We start from the raw sequence: 27,811 nt of genomic DNA, 5'->3' as shown, positions 1-27,811 counted from the left end.
CCCTTTTGTTGTTTTCTTTTTCCTATTTTTGTAGTTACTTGCGGGGGGGGGTTCTTGTTCTTTGGTTTTTACTATGGTTGTTTGGTTAATATTGTTAATATTGTTTTGTTGTTTATATTTTGTGAAAATCTTAATAAAAATTATTTAATAAAAAAAAGGGAGGCAAGGGTTATGGGGAGAAGACAGGAAAGTGTGGTTGAGACCGCAACCAGATCAGCCATGATCATTTTGAATGGTGGAGCAGTCTCAAAGAGCTGAATGGCCTACTTCTGCTAATAAGTTCTATGTTACTAAGTTCTTGACCGATGGAGAGAGGCGGGCCGCACGGCTTTGGTGCCATTGCTCGGTTCTCACGGTTGCAGGGGTTAATTGAGCAAACTCATGTGACCATTAAACCTCCCCTGAGATCAGACAGCGACATACCTCAGTCGGAAGGCCTTTTACTCCCTTCACATACGGTAAGCACAGTGGTTAGCACTGTTGCTTCACAGCGCCAGGGTCCCAGGTTGGATTCCCGGCTTGGGTCACTGTCTGTGCGGTGTCTGCACGTTTTCCCAGTATCTGGGTGGGTTTCCTCCGGGTGCTCCTGTTTCCTCCCACAGCTTCCGAAAGATGTGCTGCTAGGTAATTTGGACATTCTGAATTCTCCCTCTCTGTACACGAACAGACGCCGGAATGTGGCGACTAGAGGATTTTCACAGTAACTTCATTTTAGTGTTAATGTAAGCTGACTTGTGACAATAAAGATTATTATTATATCTGCGACCACACACAGTGGATTATGCAGGTCTGTGCTCATTTACCAGGAAGGTCTCTTGACTCCTATATCTATTGCCACTCTCAGCTCATAGTGCTCTTTGAGGCTCCTGCCACGTCGATTAGAGCAACCATAGAGCAGACCAAAGGGTTGCTGAAAATGCACTTTTACTGCCCTGACGAGTCCGGTGGAGCATTCCACAGAGGGTATGCCTATTATTGTGGTGTGCTGTGCATTGCAAAACAAGGACCGGTATTATTACCTTGTGAAAATATGAATAAGCTGCTCTCCAACTCAGATGAGGATGATGCTGAGAATCCTGAAAATTAGGACACGAATGTTGGGACACTTTTTTCCAAGATGAGAGGACCATGGCGAGACCTGACAGTGATGGCTGAGATAACTTGGTTTTAACTTGTTTTCTCAAGTTTAAGGCCTCTAACTGACCAGCTTTTCACCACCTGTAAACCATTTCCTGCTCTGGATGGATGCCCACCTGCAGGAGCAAGCTTCAAACATGTCGTCTGCCATTGAGAAGAGCAAAGGGAGCAGACCTTTGTGACCTACTTGGGACAGATGCCATGCAAACTGTCATTTTTTTTTTTTTAAATAATTTTTATTGAAAGAGTTTTTCCATACAGACATTTACCCCTACTAATTTTTAAATTATTTACAACACAATCCCTCTAGGCAAATGTCCCTCCCTCGCCCGCCCTCTCGCGCGCACCAGTCCTCCCCCCCCCCCCCCCCCCCCCCCCCCAGGCAACCTTAACAAACAAGGCAGCCTACAGTTTCAGACATGAGCAGCGAGCAGACTTGCCCGCGTTACAGTCGTGCATGTCCCCCCACGACCCTTGCTGCCCCCCCCCCCTCCCCCCACCCCCCCCCCCCCCCCCCCCCCCCCCCGGGTTGCTGCTGCCACGACCCCGAACGTCTATCTCTGATCTAAAAAGTCAAGGAAAGGTTGCCACCGCCTGGCGAATCCCTGTACCGACCCTCTCAGGGCAAATTTGATCCTTTCTAGCTGAATATAGCTAGCCATATCGTTAATCCAAGTTTCAACGCTTGGAGGCCTCGCGTCCTTCCATTGAATTAATATCCTTCGTCGAGCCACTAGGGACGCAAAGGCCAGTATTCCGGCCTCCCTAGCCTCCTGTACCCCCGGTTCTACCCCGACCCCAAAGATCGCAAGCCCCCATCCTGGTTTGACCCTGGACCCCACCACCTTCGACACCGTCCTTGCCACCCCCTTCCAGAACCCTTCCAGCGCCGGACATGCCCAGAACATATGCACATGGTTCGCTGGGCTTCCCAGACATCTGACACACCTGTCCTCACCCCCAAAGAACCGGCTCATCCTTGTCCCCGTCATGTGAGCTCTATGCAGCACCTTAAATTGAATGAGGCTCAGTCTCGCACACGAGGAGGAAGAGTTGACCTTCTCCAGTGCATCCGCCCACGTCCCGTCTTCTATCTGCTCTCCCAGCTCCCCTTCCCACTTGGCTTTCAGCTCCTCCCCTGATGCTGCTTCCGCCTCCTGCATTATCTTGTAGATGTCTGATATCTTCCCCCCTCCGACCCAGACCCCCGAGAGCACCCTATCACTCGCCCCCTTACTGGGGAGCAGGGGAAACCCCTCCACCTGCCGCCTAGCAAATGCCTTCACTTGTAAATATCTGAACATGTTTCCCGGGGGGAGCTCAAACTTCTCCTCCAGCCCTCCCAGGCTCGCAAACCTCCCCTCTATAAACAGGTCCTTCAGCTGCCGTATGCCCACCCTGTACCAGCTCTGAAATCCCCCGTCGATGTTCCCCGGGATGAATCTATGGTTCCCTCTTATTGGCGCCGCCAACAGACCTCCCATTTCCCCCCTATGTCGCCTCCACTGCCCCCATATCTTGAGGGTGGCCGCCACCACCGGGCTCGTGGTGTACCTCGTGAGGGGGAGCGGCCATGGTGCCGTTACTAGGGCCCCCAGGCTTGTGTTGCCACAGGACGCCCTCTCCATTCGTTTCCAAGCTGCCCCCTCCCCTTCCATCATCCACTTGCGCACCATTGACACATTTGCCGCCCAGTAGTACCCCGAGAGATTGGGCAGTGCCAGCCCTCCACTGTCCCTACTCCGCTCCAAAAAGACCCTCCTCACCCTTGGGGTGCCATGCGCCCACACGTAGCTCATGATGCTACTCGTCACCTTTTTGAAAAAGGCCCTAGGGAGGAAGATGGGCAAGCACTGAAATAAAAACAAGAACCTTGGGAGGACCGTCATTTTGATTGACTGCACCCTCCCCGCCAGCGACAACGGTACCGTGTCCCACCTCTTAAATTCCTCCTCCATCTGTTCCACCAGCCTGGAAAAGTTCAACTTATGGAGGGTCCCCCAGTTCCTTGCCACCTGCACCCCTAAGTACCTAAAGCTCTTTCCTGCTCGCTTGAAGGGGAGTCTCCCAATACCCTCTCCCTGGTCCCCCGGGTGTATCACAAAAACCTCGCTTTTGCCCAAATTTAGTTTGTACCCCGAAAAGTCCCCAAACTCTGCTAATAGTTCCATTATCTCCGGCATTCCCCCTTCTGGGTCTGCCACGTACAGCAGTAGATCATCCGCATACAGCGATACTCGATGTTCCTCCCCTACCCTAGTCAGTCCTCTCCACCCCCCTGAACCCCTCAGTGCCATCGCCAACGGTTCAATCGCCAGTGCGAAAAGTAGGGGGGATAGGGGACATCCCTGCCTGGTCCCTCGGTGGAGCCCGAAATACTCCGACCTCCTCCCGTTTGTCACTACACTCGCCGTCGGGGCCGAGTAGAGCAACTTCACCCACTTAATAAACCCTTCCCCAAACCCAAACCGTTCCAACGTCTCCCACAGGTACTCCCACTCCACCCTATCGAATGCCTTCTCCGCGTCCAGCGCTACCACTATCTCAGCCTCCCCCTCCACTGCCGGCATCATAATTACATTCAGCAATCTCCGCACGTTCGTGTTGAGCTGCCGCCCCTTCACGAACCCCGTCTGGTCCTCATGGATTACCCCGGCACACAATCCTCTATTCTAGCTGCCAGGATCTTTGCCAGCAACTTGGCATCCACGTTCAGAAGCGAGATAGGCCTGTAGGACCCGCACTGCACGGGGTCTTTATCCCGCTTCAATATCAGGGAGATCAGAGCCTGCGACATTGTCGGGGGCAGAACCCCCCCCTCTCGCGCCTCATTAAAGGCTCGTACCAGTACCGGTCCCACCAAGTCCACATTTTTCTTATAGAATTCCACCGGGAACCCATCTGGCCCCGGCGCCTTCCCCGCTTGCATCTGACCTATTCCCTTGACTAGCTCCTCTAGCCCTATTGGCGCCCCCAGCCCTTCTACCAGCCCCTCCTGGACCCTTGGGAACCTCAATTTGTTTAGGAAGTCCTCCATTCCCCCTCTCCTCGTCGGCGGCTCAGACCGATACAACTCCTTGTAAAAATCCCTGAAGACCCCGTTCACTTCTTGCCCCTTCTGCACTACCTTCCCGCCCCTCTCCTTCACTCCCCCAATCTCCCTAGCCGCATCTCGTTTGCGAAGCTGGTGTGCCAGCATCCTGCTCGCCTTTTCCCCATACTCATAGACCGCGCCCTGTGCCCTTCTCCACTGCGTCTCTGCCTTCCTGGTGGTCAGCAGGTCGAACTTGACCTGCAGGCTGCGCCGTTCTCCCAGCAGCCCCTCCTCTGGTGCCTCCGCATATCTCCTATCCACTTCCAATAGCTCCCCCACCAGCCTCTCCCTCTCCTGCCTCTCCTTTCTTTCTCTGTGCGCCCTTATGGAGATCAGCTCTCCCCTGATCACTGCCTTCAGGGCCTCCCAGACCATCCCCACCTGCACCTCACCCGTGTCATTCAAGTCCAGATAGCTCTCAATGCTCTTCCGGACCCTTTTACACACCTCGTCGTCCGCTAACAGCCCCACATCCAGCCGCCACAGCGGGCGCTGGTCCCGCGCCTCCCCCATTTCCACATCCACCCAATGCGGTGCATGATCAGAGATCGCAATGGCCGAGTACTCAGCTTCCCGTACCCTCGGGATCAGCCCCCTGCTCAACACGAAGAAATCGATTCTGGAGTACACTCTATGGACGTGGGAGAAAAAGGAATACTCCCTCGCCCTCGGCCTACCAAACCTCCATGGGTCTACTCCTCCCATCTGCTCCATGTACCCCCTCAGCACTTCTGCCGCTGCCGGCCTCCTATTGGTCCTTGAGCTCGATCTGTCTAGCCCGGGGTCCAGCACTGTGTTAAAGTCCCCCCCCATGATCAAGCCCCCTGCCTCCAGTCCCGGAATGAGGCCCAATAGGCGCCTCATAAAACCCGCGTCATCCCAGTTCGGGGCATATACGTTGACCATCACCACTTTCTCCCCCTGCAGCTTACCCTTCACCATCACATACCTACCCTCCTTATCCGCCACCACCTCCTCCGCCACGAATGACACCCTCTTTCCCACCAGAATCGCCACCCCCCGGTTCTTTGCGTCCAATCCAGAGTGGAACACCTGTCCCACCCACCCCCTTCTCAGGCGAACCTGGTCCACTACCTTCAAATGGGTCTCCTGTAACATTGCTACATCAGCCTTCAGTCCCTTCAGGTGTGAGAATACCCTTGATCTCTTGACCGGCCCATTCAACCCCCTCACGTTCCAAGTGATCAGCCGGGTCGCGGGACGACCCGCCCCCTTCCCCTGCCGATTAGCCATGTCCTGTTCCCTGCTCGCCCCGGGTCGACCCTCCCCTCCTGACCCGCTCCCCATGGCGATGTCCCCCTCCCCCCACCTCTCCAGTCCTCCACTTCCCGTTTCTGGTCTTTTCAGCAGCAACCCGGTGTCCCTCCCTAACCCCCCTCCCCCCCCCCCAGGCTAGGACCCCTCCTAGCCGCGATGTACCCTCCATCGTACTCCCGTAAGTCAGCTGGTTCACGCTGACCCGGCTGCTCCTGCCACACTCCGACTCCCCCCGGCTCGGGGGGGGGCCTCTCCCCCCTTGCCACTCCTCCCTGGCCCCGCTCCAGCGCGGGAAAGGTCGCCATTGCTAGCCACGCCCCGCACTCCTCCCCTCCCCCCTCCTCTGCCCCACGCGCGGGAAAACAGAGGAAAGCCCGCGCTTTCGCCCTGCCACACCCCACCCCGCCATCTTCAGCTCCACCCCCGTCCCCGTCCATGCCTGTGAAAGAACCCCCCCTAGGGGCCCATATCCCCGATCTGCTCTCCCCCCCCCGTCCCACCTCCCCAACTTAACATTATAAATAACAGATAAATAACAAATAACGATGTACTTAACAGTCGCCCTCTACCAAACAGCATGAATAACCATAAATAACCATGAATAACCACAATGACAATAACTAAGGGAAGTTGGCAAAGGGGGAAAAAACATCAGAAGAAAAACCACAGCAAGAGTTCAAAATCCAAACAGAGAATTCAGCTGAAAGTACCCGAGCGGCTACGGCCGCCAAGTATCCCCTGGGTCTAATTCGAGTCCAGTTTCTCTTCCTGTACAAAGGCCCACGCCTCCTCTGGGGACTCAAAATAGTGGTGTTGGTTCCTGTAGGTGACCCACAAGCGCGCTGGCTGCAGCATTCCGAACCTGATCCGTTTTGCATGTAGCACCGCCTTCGTCCGGTTGTACCGGGCCCGCCGCTTTGCCACCTCCGCACTCCAGTCCTGGTAGACCCTCACCGTCGAATTCTCCCACTTGCTGCTCCTTTCCCTCTTGGCCCACTCCAGCACTCTCTCACGGTCGCTGAGTCGCTGGAACCGCACCAGCACCGCCCTCGGGGGCTCATTTGCTCTTGGCCTCCTAGCCATGACCCTGTAGGCCTCTTCCAGCTCCAGGGGCGAGGGGACGGCCCCTGCCCCCATCAGGGAGCTCAGCATTTCTGCTACATATCCCGGGAGGTCTGACCCCTCCAGGCCTTCTGCCAGGCCCAGGATCCTCAGGTTCTTCCGCCTCATTCGGGTATCCAGCTCCACAAAACGGCTCTGCCATTTCAGGTGGAGTGCCTCGTGCACCTCTACCTTTCCCACGAGGACCGTGGCCTCCTCCTCCCTCACAGTCATCTCCTGTTGCAGCTCCCGAATCGACGCCTCTTGGGTCGCCTGGGCTCCCATCAGCCTGGTGGTCGTCGCATTCATTGACTCCAAGAGCTCCATTTTCAGCTCCGTAAAGAAGCGCAGGAGAGCGGCCTGCTGCTCCTCCGCCCATTTCCTCCATTCCTCGGGTGCGCCACCGGCCGCCATTTTGGTCTTCTTCCCCCGCTTTTTTTTGGGAGCTGCTGTTGCTTTCTTTACCACCCCACTCCGGGTACCGACCATAAAGTTGGTCTGGTTCTCTTCAGGGAGCCTTCCCCCACCGGGATTTGTCCTTACAGCGCCGTTGGGGCCCTCCAATCGGCCCGAAAACACCTTTGTAGCAGGAGCAGCCAAACGTGCGACTTAGCTGGTCATAGCCGCAACCGGAAGTCCCATGCAAACTGTCATGACCGATACTTTAGATGCCTGTCTGTGGTGAACGTATTGTACTAACCATTCACCACTGCATTATATTGTATCATGCTGTTGCCCATGTGGGCTCCACCTATGGACCATTATACTACACGGAGTGTTTCATGTTGCTGTCCTTGTGGGCTCCGCCCCTGGCTCCGCCCCCTTGAGTGGAGGTGCAAAGAGCAGCTGCCCTGTAGGCGGCTCTCACTTGCAGAGCAGTCGCAGGCAGGCACTGTTCTAGTCGATTAAAGCCACTGTTCACTTCAACTCTGTCTCGCATGAATTGATGGTCGTATCAATTTAATCGACTACAACATCGCTATGGAAGCAGCCCTCAAACCTGAACGACCGGAACTCGACCCACAGGCCGCTGAAGCCAAAGGAATTTTTCCACACTGCCTCTGATGTTTCGAGGCCTACCTCGCAGCCTCCTCCTTGCACACTGTCACCGACGAACAGAAGCTGAGCCTCCTCCACGCCCGGGTGAGCCATCGAATCTCTGTACAACTCGAGGAAGCCTCCACATACGCAGACGCTCTCGCGATGCTGAAGCGCCTATACATGAAGCTGGTGAACAAAGTGTACGCGCGGCATCTCCTCACCACTCGTTGCCAACGCCCCGGGGAATCACTGGAGGAGTACCTGCGTGACCTCAAAGTCCTCGCGTGAAGCTGCAACTACCAGGCCATCACGACCTCTCAACATATGGAACTCGCCATCTGGGACGCCTACGTGGCTGGAGTCAGGTCCACCTATGCCAAGACAGCGCCTGCTCGAGAAAGCCGCCCTCGATATAGAAGAGACGGTAAAACTAGCCACCTCCCTAGAAGTAATGTTCCAAAGCCTCAACGGGTTCCCGTCCAATCACGCAAACCCCTTGTGGACCCCGATCAGAGAGTACCCCAGGTCGGTGCTGCACGGCTGCCCGCCCAACTCGGGGGGGGGGGGGGGGGGGGGGGCTACCTTGCTATTTCTGCGGTCAGCACCAGCACCCCAGGCAGCGCTGCCCGGCTCGGAACGCGAACTGCAGCGACTGCGGCAAAAAGAGACACTTTGCCAAGGTTTGCCTGGCCAGGTCCAAATCCTCCAAATTGTAGGCCCGACTCTCGGACTCACAGGCCCGCAGACCCCGCAGTGTGACTGCGTGCCTGCCGGCTCCGCCCCCTGCAGACACGTCATCTACCTCGTGTTGTCCGTGGGGGCAGCCACCTTCAACTCCGCACAATACGTGCGACTCACAGCGGCCGCCATCTTGGACGCCGTCTCCCATGCGGCCCGCCATGTGGACCCCATCTTTCTCACCGCCCGACACGTGCGACCGACGGGGGCTGCTATCTTGGACGCCATCTGCAATGCCACCCGACACGTGCGACAGGCGGGGGCCGCTATCTTGGCCGCCATCTGCAATGCCGCCCGACACGTGCGACTGACGGGGGCAGCCATCTTGGGACCAACCCATCACCTCCGACCACGCCGGCTACCCGCAACTCGACCAGTTACGACCAAAACTCCTCCGGAACTCCATGATGATCGTCCGGGTCAATTGACACGAAACGCCTTACCTGTTTGACTCTGGGAGCACGGAGAGCTTCATACACCCAGATACGGTAAAGCGCTGCTCGCTCCAAATCTCCCCTGCACTTCAAACAATCTCCCTCGCTTCCGGATCGCACTCAGTGCAGATCCGGGGGTACACCATCGCGGACCTCGCGATACAAGGCGTCAAATACGCAAACATTAAGCTATATGTACTCCCCAATCTATGCGCTCCTCTCCTGTTGGAACTGGACTTCCAGTGCAACCTCAGGAGCCTGACCCTGAAGTTCGGCGGGCCCCTACCCTCCCCTCACCGTATGTAGCCTCGTGACCCTGAAGGTCGACCCGCCCCCACTCTTTGCAAATCTCACCGCCGACTGTAAGCCAGTTGCCACCAGAAGCAGGCGGTACAGTAGCCAGGACAGGACTTTTATCAGGTCCGAGGTCCAGCGACCCTTGTGGGAAGTGATCTTCGAGGCCAGTAATAGCTCCTGGAGAGCTCAGGTGGTGGTCGTCAGGACCAGGGAAAAAACCGGATGGTTGTAGACTACAGCCAAACTATAAACCTGTACACGCACCTCGATGCATACCCCCTCCCCCGGATAGCGGACATGGTTAATCAGATCGCACACTACCGAGTCTTCTCCATGGTGGATCTGAAGTCTGCATACCACCAGCTCACAATCCACCCTGAGGACCGCCACTACACGGCCTTTGAGGCAGACGGCTGCCTCTTCCACTTCCTCCGGGACCCCTTTAGCATCACAAACGGGGTTTCGGTGTTCCAAAGAACAATGGACCGAATGGTGGACCAGTACGGGCTGCGGGCTAGACTTGGCCAACATCACCATCTGCGGCCACGACCAGCAGGACCACGACGCCAACCTCCAGAAATTTCTCCAAGCCGCCCAAGCCCTCAACCTCACTTATAACAAGGAGAAATGCGTTTTCCGCACAACCAGACTAGCCATCCTCGGCTACGTCATGGAAAACGGAGTTCTCGGGCCCGACCCCGACCGTATGCGGCCCCTCCTGCAGCTCCTTCTTCCCCACTGCCCCAAGGCCCTGAAAAGATTCCTTGGATTCTTTTCCTATTACGCCCAGTGGGTCCCCAACTATGCGGACAAAGCCCGCCCACTAGTCAAAGCTACCATCTTCCCACTGGCGGCTGAGGACCGCCAGGCCTTCAGCCGCATCAAGGCAGATATTGCCAAAGCCGCGATGTGCACGGTGGACGGGTCCGTCCCCTTCCAGGTGGAGAGCGACGCGTCAGAGGTCGCTCTCGCTGCTACCCTCAATCAGGCGGGCAGGCCAGTAGCATTTTTCTCCCGTACATTCAACGCCTCCGAAATTCGACACTCCTCAATCGGAAAAGAAGCCTAAGTCATCGTGGAAGCTGTACGGCACTGGAGATACTGCCTCGCTGGTAGGAGGTTTACACTCGTCACCGACCAACGGTCGGTAGCCTTCATGTTCGACAATACACAGCAGGGCAAGGTCAAGAACGATAAGATCTTGAGGTGAAGGATCAAACCCTCCACCTATAATTACGATATAGTGTATCGTCCTGGGAAGCTCAACGAGCCCCCAGATGCCATGTCCCGCGGAATGTGCGCCAGCGCTCAAGATGACCGGCTCCGGGCCATCCACGATGTCCTCTGCCACTCGGGGGTCACCTGGCTTCTCCACGACATCAAGGCCCACAACCTGCCCTACTCCACTGAGGAGGTCAGGGCCATGACCAGGGACTGCCAAATCTGCGCGGAGTGTAAGCCACACTTCTATCAACAGGATAAGGCCCACCTGGTGAAGGCATCCCGGCCCTTTGAGCACCTCAGTATCGACTTCAACGGGCCCCTCCCCTCTACCAACTGCAACACTTATTTCCTCAACGTTGTTGATGAGTTCTCCCGCTTCCCCTTTGCAATCCCCTGCCCCGACATGACCGCGGCCACCGTCATTAAGGCCCTAGATAGTACCTTTACCTTATTCGGTTTCCCCACTTACGTCCACAGTGACTGTTTATTTTTTTTTAAAAATGTTTTATTCAAATTTTTGCATAATATCAACAACAAAAAGACAGATTTTTTTTTTTTTACAAAGAACAGAAAGAACAGTCCCCCCGCCCCCCACCCACCGCGCATACACAGCGGAAGAGGTAACTATCACTCATCATTCCCCCAAAACATCTGCCCATCCCTTCAATAGACAGGATAGAAACCCCCCCCCCCCCACCGCGTATACACAGAAGAGGAAATGAATTAATGCCCGACATTGGCACAGAACAACTATGCCCGTCCCTTTAGTACAAAACAACAAAACATCCCCCCCCCCCCCCCCCCCCCCCCCCCCCCCGGGTTGCTGCTGCTGCTGGCCTGTTTCGATCGTTCTGCCAGGAAGTCCAGGAATGGCTGCCACCTCCTGAAAAACCCCTGCACTGATCCCCTTAGGGCAAATTTCACCTTCTCTTGCTGGAGAAACCCTGCCATGTCGTTGACCCAGGCCTCCACGCTTGGGGGGCTCGTGTCCTTCCACTGAATAAGAATCCTCCGCCGGGCTACCAGGGACGCAAAGGCCAGAACACCGGCCTCTTTCGCCTCCTGCACTCCCGGCTCCTCCGCAACCCCAAATACTGCGAGCCCCCAGCCCAGATTGACCCCGGATCCTACCACCCTCGACAACGTCCCTGCCACGTCCATCCAAAATTCCCCCAATGCTGGACATGCCCAGAACATATGGGCATGATTTGCTGGGCTCCCAGAGCACCTAATACACCTGTCCTCGCTCCCAAAGAACCGGCTCATCCTTGTCCCGGTCATGTGAGCCCTGTGCAGCACCTTAAACTGTATGAGGCCAAGCCTCGCACAAGAAGAGGAGGATTTCACCCTCCCCAGGGCATCCGCCCACGTCCCCTCCTCAATCTCCTCACCCAGCTCCTCCTCCCATTTATCCTTCAACTCCGCAACCAAGGCCTCGTCTACCTCCTGCATCACTTGGTACGCCACCGAGATCCTCCCCTCTCCAACCCACACCCCCGAGAGCACCCTGTCCTGGACCCCACGCGGCGGCAGCAGAGGGAACCCCGCCACCTGCCGCCTGACAAACGCCCTCACCTCCATGAACCGAAAGGCGTTCCCCGGGGGGAGCCCGAACTTCCTCTCCAGCTCAACCAGGCTCACAAATTTCCCGTCTATAAACAGGTCCCCCAACCTCCTGATACCTGCCCTGTGCCAACTCAGGAACCCGCCATCAATTCCTCCGGAACAAACCGGTGGTTCCCCCGTATTGGGGATCCCATCGAGGCCCCCACCTCCCCCCTGTGCCGCCTCCATTGCCCCCAAAATTTGAGGGTAGCCACCACCACCGGGCTCGTGGTATACCTCGTTGTAAGGAATGGCAGCGGCGCCGTCACCAGCGCCTCCAGGCTCGTGCCCACACAGGAAAAATCTCCATCCTCTTCCATGCTGCCCCCTCCCCCTCCATCACCCACTTACGCACCATCGCTGCATTGGCAGCCCAATAGTACCCACAGAGGTTGGGCAGCGCCAGCCCCCCCTATCCTTGCCCCACTCCAAGAACACCCTCGGGGTCCCATGTGCCCACACACACCCCGTAATGCTCCTGTTAACCCGTCTGAAAAAGGCCTTCGGGATAAGGATGGGGAGGCACTGAAACAGGAACAGAAATATCGGAAGCACCGTCACCTTGACTGACTGCACCCTACTCGCCAGAGACAGCGGCAACATGTCCCACCTCTTATACTCCTCCTCCATTTGCTCCACCAGCCTTAAAAGGTTAAGCATATGCAGGGCCCCCCAGCTCCTGGCCACCTGCACCCCCAAGTACCTGAAGCTCCTCTCCGCCCTTTTAAATGGGAGCCTACCAATCCCCCCCTCCTGGTCCCCCGGGTGTACCACAAACAGCTCGCTCTTCTCAAAGTTGAGCTTGTACCCCGAAAAGTCCCCAAATTCCCGGAGAATCCTCATCACCTCCGGCATTCCCCCCACCGGGTCCGCCACATACAACAATCGGTCATCCGCATAGAGCGACACTCGGTGCTCCTCCCCACCCAGACCAGCCTCCTCCAGTTCCTCGACTCCCTCAGCGCCATAGCCAGGGTTTCAATTGCCAGCGCAAAAAGTAAGAGAAACAAGGGACACCCCTGCCTCGTCCCTCGGTGTAACCGAAAATACTCTGACCTCCTCCTATTCGTGGCCACACTCGCCATCGGGGCCTCATATAACAGCCTCACCCAACTGACAAACCCCTCCCCAACTCCGAACCTTTCCAGCACCTCCCACAAGTACCCCCACTCAACCCTATCAAAGGGCTTCTCCGTGTCCAGTGCCACCACTATCTCCACCTCTCCCTCCACTGCCGGCATCATTATAACATTCAAGAGCCTCAGTATGTTAGTGTTCAGCTGCCTCCCCCTCACAAACCCCGTTTGATATTCGTGGATAACCTGCGGCACACTGTCCTCTATCCTCGTGGCTAAGATCTTTGCCAACAACTTGGCATCCACATTCAAGGGTGAGATCGGCCTGTATGACCCACACTGCAGGGGATCGTTGTCCCGCTTAAGAATCAAGGAGATCAGCGTCCGAGACATCGTCGGGGGCAAAGCCCCCTCCCACCCCTTGCCTCGTTAAAGGTCCTAACTAACAGGGGGCCCAACAGGTCTGCATACATCTTTTAAAATTCAACCGGGAACCCATCCGGCCCCGGCGCCTTTCCCGACTGCATGTTCCCTATCCCTTTAACCAGCTCCTCCAGCTCAACTGGCACCCCCAGACCCTCCACCCGTCCCTCCTCCACCCTCGGGAATCTCAGCCGATCCAAAAAGCGCCCCATCCCCCCCTCCTACACTGGGGGTTCGGACCGATACAGTTTCTCGTAGAAGTCCCTGAAGACCCCATTGATGTCTGCCCCCCTTTGCACCACATTTCCTCCCCAATCCTTAACTCCACAAATCTCCCTGGCCGCATCCCGCTTACGGAGCTGGTGTGCCAGCATCCTACTCGCCTTCTCCCCATATTCATACACCGCACCCTGTGCCTTCCTCCACTGAGCTTCCGCCTTTCTGGTGGTCAACAAGTCAAACTCAGCCTGAAGGCTGCGCCGCTCCCGCAACAATCCCTCCTCCGGGGCTTCCGTATATCTCCTGTCGACCCTCACCATCTCCCCCACCAATCTCTCTCTCTCTCCGCTCCCTTCTCTCCCGGTACGCTCAAATGGAGATCAACATCCCCTGAACCACCGCCTTCAGCGCCTCCCAGACCGTCCCCACTCGGACCTCCCCATTGTCGTTGGCCTCCAGATAACTCTCGATACATCCTCGGACGCGCCCGCCCACCTCCTCGTCCGCCAGCAGCCCCACCTCCAAGCGCCAAAGCGGGCGCTGGTCCCTGTCCTCCCCCAGCTCGAGGTCCACCCAGTGCGGGGCGTAGTCAGAAATGGCTATCGCCGAATATTCAGCGTCTTCCACCCTCGCAATCAGCGCCCTACTCAGAACGAAAAAAATCAATCCAGGGGTAAGCCTTATGCACATGGGAGAAGTATGAAAATTCCCTGGCCTTCGGCCTCGCTAACCTCCATGGGTCCACCCCTCCCATCTGGTCCATAAACCCCCTCAACACCTTAGCCGCCGCAGGCCTCCTACCCGTCCTGGAACTGGATTGATCCAGTGGCGGATCCAGCACCGTGTTGAAATCCCCCCCATTATCAGGCCTCCCACCTCCATATCTGGAATCCGGGCCAACATGCGCCGCATGAAACCTGCATCATCCCAATTCGGGGCTTATATATTGACCAGCACCACCCGCTCCCCTTGCAGCTTGCCGCTCACCATCACATACCTCCCGCCACTGTCTGCCACCACATTCAACGCCTCGAACGACACCCTCTTCCCCACCAGGATCGCCACCCCCCGATTTTTTGCATCCAGCCCCGAATGAAACACCTGGCCTACCCATCCCTTCCTCAATCAAACCTGATCCGCCACCTTCAGGTGCGTCTCCTGAAGCATGGCCACATCCGCCTTCAACCCCTTCAGGTGCGCAAACACGTGGGCACGTTTAACCGCCCCATTCAGTCCCCTCACATTCCAGGTGATCAGCCGGATCAGGGGACCACCTACCCCCCTCCCCCGTCGACGAGCCATCACCCTTCCGTAATCCGCCACGTGCCCACGCCCCCCGCTCAGCCCGTTCCCCACAGCGGCAAACCCCCACCCCGACCCCCTCTACCTGCTCCAGCTCCTTCGCCACTTCAGCAGCAACCCGGTACCCCCCCTCTCCCCCCCCCTCCCCCCCCAAACCTTCCCCCCCCCCCAAAGCTAGGGCCCCCCCCCCCTAGCTGCGTAACCCCTTCTATTGTACTTCTGTAAGCCAGCCGACTCCTGCTGACCCCGGCTGCTCCCGCCACCCCAAAGACCCTCCCCATTGCAACACAACCACCCCCCCCAGTGACGGTCCCGCCCACTACTCCTCTAGCGCGGGAAAAAAAGCTCGCGCTTCCCTCCCAAACCCCCCCACCCCCGACCCAAAACGCGGGAAAAGGCGGGCACATGACCCAACAGGACCGCGAACCCCACCCAAACTCTCAACCAGTGAACAAAATACAGACCCCAAACATGACAAAACACCCAAATAAACAGATAGCAGTCCCAAACAAGCAGAAAAAAAAGCAGAACAGCAAAAACAAATCATCCAATAGAACCGATAAAGCGAAAGGATACCCAGGAGGTCAAAGCCTCCGGGCTGTATACAGCATTCCCCTGCCCTCAGTGCTCAGTTCAAGTTCAGCTTCTCTGCCTGAACAAAAGTCCAGGCCTCCTCCGGGGAGTCACAATATAGCTGGCGATCTTTATACATGACCCACAGGCGTGCCGGCTGTAACAAGCCAAACTTGACCCCCTTCTTGTGAAGCACTGCTTTCGCCCGGTTAAAGCCAGCCCTTCTCTTCGTCACCTCCGCACTTCAGTCCTGGTATATCCTGACCTCCGCATTCTCCCACTTGCTACTCCTCTCCTTCGCCCAACGCAGCACACACTCGCGGTCGACAAAGCGGTGAAAACGGACCAGCACCGCCCAAGGCGGATCGTTTGGCCTGGGCTTCATCAGCAGCACCCGATGGGCACCCTCCAGCTCCATAGGGCTGGTTTAGCTCACTCGGCTAAATCGCTGGCTTTTACAGCAGACCAAGCAGGCCAGCAGCACGGTTCGATTCCCGTACCAGCCTTCCCGGACAGGCGCCGGAATGTGGCGACTAGGGGCTTTTCACAGTAACTTCATTGAAGCCTACTCGTGACAATAAGCGATTTTCATTTTCATTTCATTTCAAAGGCCCCTGGAATGACCTCGCACCCATTAGCGTGTTCAGCATCATGGCCACATAGGCCCCCAAATCCGAACCTTCCAGCCCCTCTGGGAGGCCCAGGATCCGCAGGTTCTTCCGACGGGCCCGGTTCTCCATCTCCTCCATCCTCGCTGACCACTTCTTATGGAGCGCCTCGTGCGACTCCACTTTCACTGCCAGGCCCAGGAGTCCGTCTTCGTCCTCCGAGGCCTTTTGCTGAAGCTCTCGGATCTCCGCACCCTGAGCCGTCTGGGTCGCCATGAGCTTGTCCAGGGAGGCCTTAAACGTCTCCAGAATCTCTGCCTTCAGCTCCTTAAAGGAGCGCTGAAGTAGCTCCTGCTGCTCCCGCGCCCACTGCTGCCACGCTGCTGCTTCCCCGCCCGCCGCCATCTTGCCTTTCCTGCCTTGCACCTTTCTCTGCTCCAAAGCCGATTTTCTGACCGCTCCACTCCTAGTCCAGGCCATCCACCGGTGGAGAATCTGAGAAGGAGTGTTCCCACATGGGGAAAAGTCCAAACAGCACCACTACGGCCCCTTAAAAGAGCCCCAAAGTCCTAAAATATCAGGAGCCACCGAACGTGCGGCTTAGCTCCGCATCACCGCTACCGGAAGTCCGTCTCCGCTTCTTCAATGGCCTTGGTGAGATCTTTTCACAGTTCTTCCCTCTGCTGCTAGAATTCAGCTTTCATAAAGGCCCTCAAGTAAGCTTGAGGCCTCTCAGCTGGCCCTTCCCCCGCCTGCATGCTTGCAGAGGCTTTTGTTTGCTGCTGCTTCAGCCAAATCTTGCACTGTTTCTAAGGTTCTGATAACCAAGAAACATACCATTCCTGGGGGAAAGTACTCCTCCAACATTCACCTACGCCTTTTCATCGAAATTCCAACCCGTGTTGCTTAAAAAAGAGCTCTTTTCTGTAACGTTGGGCAGGAGCTGCCTCTGTGTGACCACTCACTCCATGGTGCACACCGGAAGTCCCCCGCTCCTCGTTTATGAGCGACGAACTACGTCAGTACCTGTTCGGTAAGGGCATCGCCTCGAGCAGGATTACCAATTACAACCCCCAGGGAAACGGACAGGTGGAGAGGGAGAACGCGACGATATGGAAGGCCGTCCTCCTGGCCCTACGGTCTAGGAATCTCCAAGTTTCCCAAGTCCGACCCCCTGGTCGAGTGGGTCAGCTCCTTCACACCAACCCCCCGTACGCATACGTAGGACACCCCGACGGCCGACAGGATACGGTTTCCCTCCGGGACCTGGCACCTGCAGGTTCACCTACTACCACCCCAACCTACCCCCCCAACCTACACCGAACAGTGTTCCCGCCCTTACATGGCCTCCACACCCCCTCTTATACTCCCCCCCCCCCGGCCGACTCACAGGAATGAAGCTCCTGAAGACACGCTCCTGAAGTCCACGCCTGTGCCCGCACCGACGAGTTCACCACCCATGCCCACACCGCCGAGTTCGAAACCCGTGCCCGCTGCGAAACCAGAACTCCGGCGATTGCAGCGCGTGATCAGGGCGCTGGACAGACTGAACCTGTGAGCCCTTCACCCCCGCCGGATTTTTGAACAGGGGGTGAATATGGTGAACGTATTGTACTAACCATTCACCATTGTATCACATTGTATCACGCTGTTGCCCATGTGGGCTCCACCTATGGACCATTGTACTGTACTACACGGAATGTATCATGTCGGTGCCCTTGTGGGCTCCGCCCTTGGCTCCGCCCCCTTGAGGGGAGTTATAAAGAGCAGCTGCCCTGTGGGCAGCTGTCACTTGCAGATCAGTCGCAGGCAGTCACTGTTCTAGTCGATTAAAGCCACTGTTCACTTCAACTCTCTGCCTCGCGTGAATTGACGGTTGCGTCACTGTCCATATTGGAAGGGCGATGAATGGTCGTACAGCAGTATGTTTGTGACAGTTGTGAATAACCTCAGCCCCTTTTCTCGACACTGCTTATAAGGGAGGGCTACCAGTCTCTACGTGTTCAAACATATCCCCTACAGTGTATATTACAAACCTTGCCAGACACAGGAATATCTATTAAAGACTGACTGCAAACACACAACTAAATTAAAATATAAAAACAAATTACTGCGGATGCTGGAATCTGAAACCAAAAAGAAAATGCTGGAAAATCTCAGCAGGTCTGGTCATCTGGACTTGAAACGCAACTAAATTGTTGCCGACACACAACTGAGAATAGCCTCCATCCCTTGCAGCCATAATTGATTGTCAATTGTGAGCCAAGGCAGTATAAAATGCCCTCTGACTGAACAAGTGCCAATAAATGAGTCGGGTTCACATATCAATCAGTGAATCAAATATATTGTGATAAATCTACATCTGAATACAGTTACAGTGGTTGAACATCCTTACCATCTTTGTGCCCTCATAAAACTTTACTATGTCTTGGTGTGACACCAGCAATTGAGGTGGAAATAGGCTGCCGAGCGCTATGCCTCATTGCCACTGAAGGATTTGGTGTCCGTTCTGTGGAGGTCCAGGGCCCGAGAGATTCAGCCTGTTGGAGGATTTATGCATGGGGCAGGGGCAACCTCCTCGGACTTGCCAGCTGGGGGGCACTGGAGTTACTCAGCTCCTGACCTCATTACATCCTTGCTGCCAACATGGACAAAATAACTGAATGCCAGAGGTTAGATGAGACAGCATTTGACTGAGTATGGCATCAAGGAACCATAGCTAGAGTCCATGGGAATTAGGGGGGAAACTCTTTGCTGCTTGGAGTCATACCTGGCACAAAGGAAGATGTGGTGGTTGGAGGTCAATCATCTTGGCTCCAGGCCATCACTGCAGGAGTTCCTCAGGGTAATGTCCTCGGCCCAATTGTCTGCAACTGCTTCCTTCAATCATAAGGTCAATAGTGGGAATATTTGCAGATGACTGTACAATAGCCAGCACCATTCCCAACCCTTCAGGTAATGCAGGACTCCATATCCAAATGCAGCAAGACCAGGACAATATCCAGGCTTGGACTGACAAGTAGCAAGTTACATTTGCGCCACATAAGTGCCAGGTAATGACCATCTCCTTCAAGAGAAAATCTAATCATCGACCCTTGACATTCAATGGCATTACTATTGCTGAATTCCCCACAATCAACATCCTGAGGGTTACCATTGATTAGAAACTGAACTGGACTAGCTACATTACTACTGTGGCTAACAGAGCAGGTCAAAGGACAGTGAGTAACTCACCGCCTGATCCCCCAAAGCCTGTCCATCATCGACAAGGCACAAGTTGGAATGTAATGGAATACTTTCCACTTGCCTGGCTGAGTGCAGCTCCAACAACACTCAAGAAGCACAACACCATCCAGAACCTAGCAGCCCGTTTGATTATTCCCCCATCCACAAACATTCAAATCCTCCACTATCGATTAACAGTTGCAGCCATGTGCACCATCTGCAAGATGCACTGCAGTAATTCACCAAGGTTCCTTCAACAGCACCTTCCAAACCCACGACCACGACTATCTAGAAGGATAAGAGCAGCAGTTACCTGGGAACCCCACCATCTGGTGATTTCCCTCCAATTAACTGACCACCCCAACTTGGAAAAATATCACTGTTCCTTCTCTGTCACTGGATCAAAATACCGCAACTCCCTCCCTAACCACACTGTGGGTGTATCTGCACCTCGGGGACTGCAGTGGTTCAAGAAGGCAGCTCACCACCTGCTTCTGAAAGGCAACGATGGGTTGGGCAATATATGCTTACCTAGTCAGTGACATCCACAGCCCGTAAATTAATTTTAAAAAACAGTAGAGAGGATGAGGAATGGTTGCTGACCCTATGAGTGCTCTGCAAGGATGTAACCAATGTGGCTGATGTGAATTCCATCTCCTTCCTGATGTGCATTGGCATCTCCTGCCTCCCTCAGGAGAAGGGGCACTTGGAGGAAGGTCCAGATGTTTTGCCCCTGTTCACCAAACCACTGATGTGTGGAGTCCATGACTAGAGTGATGTAATGCAGTTATTTAAAAAAAAATTTAGAATACCCAATTCATTTTTTCCATTTAAGGGACAATTTAGCATGGCCAATCCACCTACCCTGCACATCTTTTGGTTGTGAGGGCGAAACCCACACAAACACAGGGAAAATGTGCAAACTCCCACAGACAGTGACCCAGAGTGAGGATCGAACCTGGCACCTCAGTGTCGTGAGGCAGCAGTGCTAACCACTGTGCCACTGTGCTGTCTCTGATGTATTGCAGTTCTGAGCACATATGAGTTATTGGATCGACCTGGCTCTCACACTGCTGCTTGCTGACTCCAACTTGCATTTAGGAAGCAATCTTTCTTCTGTTGAGAACGTTCATTCAGAACCCTTTTCCAAAACCTTCTCTCTGTGGCTTTTTTCATGATCTCTTTGATGGCTGCTTTCATCCTTCTTCCCTTGCCTGTTCCAAATCGATTCTCTCTCTCTCTCTCTCTCCTCAGCTCAGCCCTGTCCTTCAACAAAGGCCCTCCTCTGAAATGTCCAAAATGGAACTTATCAACTGTAACTGGGCTGCTTGACTGCCCACTCCCATTTACACAAAATACCAGAGCCATGCCATTCATATGCAACTATTTTCCATTGATGGGCAAATGGGTCTGTAACAGGATAATGACTGGTCATGCGGGAATGTCCTGAAAGACAATGGAACTTGGGTGAATCAACCTATGCATTCCCTAATGAGTTTAAGTCTGAATGAGGCCACGTGACTCAGCCAGGTGTGGGCGTATGCCTTTGAGTCTGGGTTAACAGTATTTGATCCCAAGTTCCTAATATCTCCCACATCTTGACACTTCCCTTCCTAGAGAAAATGAACCACCAATATACACAGATGGCTTCATTTTCCTTTCCAGTTCCAGACATTTCTTAAGATAATTGATGCACTCATGAGAGCCCTATTGATGCAGCACTGCTGTGCCACTTACCCTGGCAGATTGAAGGAAATCATTTACCCACGTATGGCACTGGACTCTGAATCTTGGTTGAACCCCATGGCTTCTCACTCCTCTGTGATCTCCATCCAGGCCACCATGGCCAGACAAGGAGGGTAAATCCTCATCACTGGGGACAAGTACCACCCGCTGTTTGTTTGACAGCCTGGAGGAGAATCTGCAGGGGCACCACTAAACCTGGGGTTCACTGCTCCTTCCTTCGCCTTCAACATTTTGCAGAGTCAGGGGAGTGATGGGAGTTCCCAGGAGATGATTGGACTGCAGGGAGAGGTGAGAGTGATGACGTCTCCCAAGAGATGATGTACAATTATGAGGCTGTGAATGATGGGAGTAGAAGATTTAAAGTTGCAAAGAGGGACAAAGGCTTGGCTTCCAGACAATATCCTTCCACATCTTTATCCTTTGCCTCCCAACTGGTATGCTCACTGCCTGCAGAGCCTGCATGCCTTTCATGGGGCACTCATGTGGCCACCACCTGCCCTTTAAAATTAAAAGTAAATGTCCTTGAGCGACTGCTCTTGATACACAAAAGTAAATGGTGCAATCTTGCACTTCTATCGTTAGGACCCACCTCTTGCTTGTGCGCAAATATTTATTTTTACAAAACTGGTGAATCTTTGTTCACACAACTAATGGATAGATAGTGGGTGTAAGCCTGCTAAGTTTGTTTCTACACTAGCTAACAAATTATTCATATATGTCAGTTTTTAGCAAATGGACACTTGTACAGATATAGGAATGCTAACTGCATACATGGGACCATATTACAGTTATAGGCCCCACCCTTTAGAAGAGGAATAAAAGGAGAAGTGAAACAAATATATAATGGTCATTGTATATCTCGCATGCAAAAGTTCAGATCATGGTAAATTGAATACATTTTGTTCACAATCTTTGTTTTAAATTCAAGCTGTGGGATGTTGAGACCAAGAAGAAACTGCGAAATATGCATAGCCACAGCTCAATGGTTGGTTCTCTGAGCTGGAATGACTACATTCTCAGCAGGTATGTCTTTAGTAACCTGGCTGCACAACCACCATCTAAGCATATACGTTCACACATTTCAAACATTTTAGCTTCATTTTACAAAGCACTTACATGCTTCTTAATCAGGTATGAGATGACTATTAGAATTTTCTGGGTTTTTACTGCATGTATAAGATTAAACACAGTTTTGTTCAGATCCAAATAGTTACTGAGAGAGTCCCCTATTTGACAACTCCCTTAGAAAAAAGCGGAAACATTATTTTTTTTAAACGGGGAGAACGTGCAGACTCCGCACAGACAGGGACCCAAGCCGTGAATCATTGAGCTCTCCATCAAGTGAATGGAGTACGTCAGAGAAAAGAGATAATGAGTGCATTTAGGTTTGAATCTTAAAATTCGTCATTCAAACTCGACTTTAAATTTAGAACTTGAAGGCTTTCTGTGATCTAATATAAACAAGATTCATTTGCACTATTTACATTATGCATTTTGATTCGGAATATGAAATAATTTTTTGAGATATTGTTGGAAATGGAATTTCACATTTTGGGAATAACTGCTGAGGTTTTCTGATATAGGAATAAACATATTTGATATATATTTCCTTTCTGCAGTGGATCCCGATTTGGGACTATTCACCACCATGATGTAAGGATTGCACAACACCATGTTGGAACACTCTGTGGCCACAACTCCCAAGTATGTAGCCTCAAATGGTCACCAGATGGCAGGATTCTTGCTAGTGGTGGCAATGATGGTCGACTGAATATCTGGCTCAATGATCCAGGAACCAGCATTAACAGCAAACCAGACATGACCATTAATAATCAACAGTCAGCTGTAAAGGTGAATATTACTTAACCTTGATTTTTTTTTATGACTTGATCTTGGTGGGCCGCATAATGACCTTTGGCGGGCCGCATGCGGCCCGTGGGCCGTAGTTTGCCCACCCCTGCCCTAGCCTATCAATATCTGTCTGTAAACTTTTTGGGCATGATTCTCTGGCCTTTATGCGCTCTTGCTCGAGCGAAACAAGGCTGGTGAATAGTGGGAGAGGCTGAAAATGAGAACTATGCCAGCCCACTCCCATAGGTAAAATCGGGATCTCGCCATAGTGTGGCGAGAAAATAATTATCACCACTTAAGCTCTATGTCTATACAATTAATGGGAGCGACCCCATATCCAATGGCCACTCGTCATAAAGTGGCTCCCCAGCAAGTGCTCATGCTGCCGCTGATTAGTACTCCTTTTGAAAACCGCGAACCTGGCGGAAGGGCATCTGTGGGGAGCCGAGGAGATGAGTAGCTATCTTAGCTCACAGGCAATGAATATGGGGGCGCTGGGCTTGTGCCCACTGCTCGGTGGGAAGTGGGGGACCCTCGGCTAGGGGGAGGGGCGGCACCTTCTGCGGGGGTGGGCCAACATGCAGAGGGTGGGGGAGCTGAGGGAGGCACTGTGCGGGGGGTAACTGTGTGCAGCACCACCATGCCAAACCCTATGTATACTCTTGTATACATGTTCCGGGGGCAACCCTAGCCCCTGCCCGTCTTCCCAACCGACCACCCAAACCCCCACCAATTGCCATGGCCTCTGGTCATGCGGCTAAAGGCTATTGTTAATAGGGAGTTGGCAATCGTGGTTAAGTGAGCACATCGCACAACCCAAGTGGATTACTGTGGGAGGGCGGGCCATGTTGCATGTGGGAGTCATTGCCTTGCATCCCAATCACACCTCGTGCATTGACACTGTGCTTGAACACTACATGAGGCAACACCACACATGCAGTAGCCAACACCTGAACACCCAGGGGATGGGTCACAGCTCCAGGGACATTCCTGGACATGTCCAGGGTAGGTGAGTGTTACGGGGAGGAGGAATGTCTGGAGAGATGGTCCAAGGATTCGGAGGTTGGGCTGCAATGTGGACGAAAGTGACCGAGACGTGGCCTCATCAGAGGGGTGAAACTTAGGGAAGCTGGTGGTCACCATCCCCACTCCATGGGATGGATCCAGGTTAGCACCCACTCCCCCTGCTCAGTGCCCATGGTGCCCTGAGGTTTACCTCGAGATGGAGGGGCAGCTGGTTTGAGCCCCGGCCTTGACGGCTTCCCGATGTCTGCACCAAGATGTCCTCAGTGATGGGGCCTGGCCAAGTTAATCCATTGGGAAATGACGTAGTTAAAATGGATCATTGATACAAAGATCATCGCTCTGATTTCATAAATCTAGATATGTGTCTATATTTAATTGCAGGAAAAGATAATGGTTGGACAAAACAGAACTCTTTTATTCAATAATCAAATTTCCTTTTCAATAGGCCATGAACTGGTGCTCTTGGCAATCTGGAATACTTGCTGTTGGAGGAGGAATGAAAGATGGCCATCTACGTATATGGGACACAAAGAGTGGGAACTGTATTCGAGATGTGGATACAAAATCACAAGTGAGACAATATGATAATGTACAACTGGGCCAGAACATTAATGCGTTTAACTTTATGATCATGTTCTGCGATTAGGAGAATTTGAGGTATTGTTCATTGATTTTGCTCTGATATAAAATATTGAGGACATAAGTCAGAGTTCTATTAATGGACAGCCAGGTGTCCGTGGCTCCTTAATACATTTCCTCCAGAGCATTTGCACAACATTCCAAGTTGGAAATATTCTGGGCTCCTCAACCTTGGTACCATGACCTGCTGCCTTGTCTGGCTGCTTGGTACATTGAGTCCAGCTGTATCATTAAAGATTGACGAGTGCGCAGTGAGGTAGCCTGATCTTGAAGTGTGCAGACTGCAGCCACTTTTTTAAGGCTGCACTCTAATTTCTATGCATTCAAGTTTATTACACAGGATTTATGGCCATTGCTATCTAATTGAGCTCATGAATACCTTATATGAATACCCCTGCTGATCAAATAGGTGTTGACCTCCTAAACGTGGACATTGCCGCTGTATTTTCACACTCCGCTGACCAGCATAAATGATACTTATGAGTCATGAGCCTTTTGAAAGTATTGGTCAGCTTTAATTGGTTTTGCGGTTTGTACATATGTGACTGTGCTTGTGCATTTAAAGGTTGATCATGTGAAAGAGAAACATCTTTAACCTTTTTCCACTTTACAAGCAGAGCCGATCACGTGTGCAGATAAATGAACTGTTGATATTTTATAACCACATAGGGGACTCACGGTAGCATGGTGGTTAGCATCAATGCTTCACAGCTCCAGTGGTCCCAGGTTCGATTCCCGGCTGGGTCACTGTCTGTGTGGAGTCTGCACGTCCTCCCCGTGTGTGCGTGGGTTTCCTCCGGGTGCTCCGGTTTCCTCCCACAGTCCAAAGATGTGCGGGTTAGGTGGATTGGCCATGCTAAATTGCCCGTAGTGTAAGGTTAATGGGGGGATCGTTGGGTTACGGGTTACGTGGGTTTAAGTAGGGTGATCATTGCTCGGCACAACATCAAGGGCCTGTTCTGTGCTGTACTGTTCTATGTCTATGTCTATGTCTATAAAAGGTTAAATTGCAACATTTATTTAGAAATGTCTGGCTCCATGAATCAGGAATTACAATTGTGTTGACAATATTAATATTACAATACTACTTTTTAAAACATAAATTTAAAGTACCTAATCCATTGTTTTTCCCAATTGAGGGCAATTTAGCGTGGCCAATCCACTTACCCGGCAAATCTTTTTGGGTTGTGGGGGTGAGACCCACGCAGGTACGAGGAGAATGTGTAAACTTCACATGGATAGTGACCCGGGGCCGTGATCAAACTCGGGTCCTCAGCGCTGTGAGGCAGCAATGCTAACCACTGCGCTGCCATGCCGCCCCTGTTACGATTCTACTTGATGTTACTATTGGGCAGTCAGGTCCCAGAGTGGAATCCGGCTCGACAGTTCATAATTTTCATTTTTTATTCAGAAACCTGGATGAACAGAGTTGCAGGACTGCCAATTAACTTTTAACAAAATGATGAAACAAGAAAAGGTTAACTATAATACACTACTCTTTCACCCCTTCACAGATATTTACATATATCTTCACAAATATTTACAGATTTGTAAGGATAACACAAGTTACAAACTTGCTTATACTCTAATGTTCTCAGTAAGTACACGGTCCATTAAACCAATAAGTGAAATGTGGTTAGACACACATTTTGTAACCAAGTAACTGATGCCGCACATCAAATCTTTCTCATCAAATCCCCCCAGATGCTTGTTGCACTGTGAGCCAACTGATATCACTGGAGCTCTGACTTCCACACAAGGTTTCCAAACTCGACTCTCGAAGAACATGTTTGGAACCTTCTCCTAAACAACGCTTTCTCTTGGATGCCTTCACCAAGAATCCTCATCCAGGATTTCAACCTCTCCTTTCAGTATTCCTCTGCCCTGGAACATCATATGCCTTCAAGCTCCCATACAATCTCTCAACACACCAACAGAAAACCAGGTCTTCGAAGGGTGTATTGAGGTGCCACCAACCTTTATCACCCCAGATGCCTGGCTCTACCTAGCTGCATTTACAGGTCTGCACCTTCTAGTCTTGTTATTAACTGGGACCCTCTCTATGCCCCTTTCTTTAACCATGATGTGGCGATGCTGGCATTGGACTGGGGTGAGCACAGTAAGAAGTCTTACAACACCAGGTTAAAGTCCAATAGGTTTGTTTCAAACACTTGCTTTCGGAGCACTGCTCACTTTTACCTGAGGAAGGAGCAGTGCTCTGAAAGCTTGTGTTTGAAACAAACCTGTTGGACTTTAACCTGGTGTTCTATACCTTTCTTGAACTCCAGTGACAGTACCTTGTTCAGATTTCAGTTCTTTTTCCCTTTGACTTCAGTCTTCCAGGGACTTTTCTCATTCCCTGGTTTCTAACTGTCCTTTAGCTCCTGGGTCTTACATTCTGTCTCTCTATATTGACTCACCTGTACTGGCAGTTTCTGTAGAAAACTTCTTGCTTCTGGATTGCCTAGCTCCAACTGAACTCTAATGTCTCTGCTTTCCAGTCTGGGCCTCTGGCTGCTAGGCAACAGCTTAGTTTTTTTTCTCAACTTAACAGTTGATTTGACATCATGAAACCTCAGAGCGTTAGTACAATAGGGACACAGGCTACGATAGTAAAGGAACCAAGACAGTGGCTGTTCAGCCATGTTGAGTTCCAAGGGAGTCTGATGAGGCTGGATGGTCTCTGCTTTAATGCTAGGAGTATTATAAGTAGGACTGATGGATTAAGGGTGTGGATTGACAGGTGGAATTGTGATGTTGTTGCCATCACAGAAACATGGTTGAGGGACGGGCAGAACTGGCAGCTCAACATTCTGGGGTATAGAAACTTCAGGCGAGACAGGGGACGGTACAAAAGAGGAGGTGGTGATGCATTATTAATTAAGGAGTCAGCCACTGCAATAAGGAGGGATGGTGGGGTCTTTAAACAAGGCTTTGTGGGTAGAGTTTAGTAATAAAAAGGGGGGCAGTCACTTTGCTGGGAGTATAGGAAAAAGATGGTCTGCAAAAAATGGTTTTGGATTGGGAGAAGGCAGATTTTATTAGAATAAGGCAGGATCTGGCCAAAGTAGCCTGGGAACGGCTTCCGGCAGGAAAATCTACAGCAGAGCAATAAATGGGGGGGCATTCAAAAAAGAAATGAGGAGAGCACAGACCCAACATGTCCCCTTTAGG

At 52.7% G+C, this 27,811-nt stretch overlaps 1 protein-coding gene across 1 annotated transcript in view; it reads left to right on the top strand.

Moving 5' to 3' along the window:
• LOC119963629 (cell division cycle protein 20 homolog) overlaps nt 1-27,811 on the top strand; it is a 93,519-nt gene that overhangs the window by 35,089 nt on the left and 30,619 nt on the right. The window contains exons 6-8 of the mRNA XM_038792959.1: nt 22,050-22,144; nt 22,741-22,972; nt 24,444-24,569. Of these exons, the coding sequence (XP_038648887.1) occupies nt 22,050-22,144; nt 22,741-22,972; nt 24,444-24,569 (453 nt within the window). The remainder of the gene's footprint in view (nt 1-22,049; nt 22,145-22,740; nt 22,973-24,443; nt 24,570-27,811) is intronic.

Source organism: Scyliorhinus canicula, chromosome 3, assembly GCF_902713615.1.
Source record: "Scyliorhinus canicula chromosome 3, sScyCan1.1, whole genome shotgun sequence".
In the NCBI taxonomy this organism is placed as follows: domain Eukaryota; kingdom Metazoa; phylum Chordata; class Chondrichthyes; order Carcharhiniformes; family Scyliorhinidae; genus Scyliorhinus; species Scyliorhinus canicula.
This window is presented reverse-complemented; position numbering and strand designations above follow the sequence as displayed.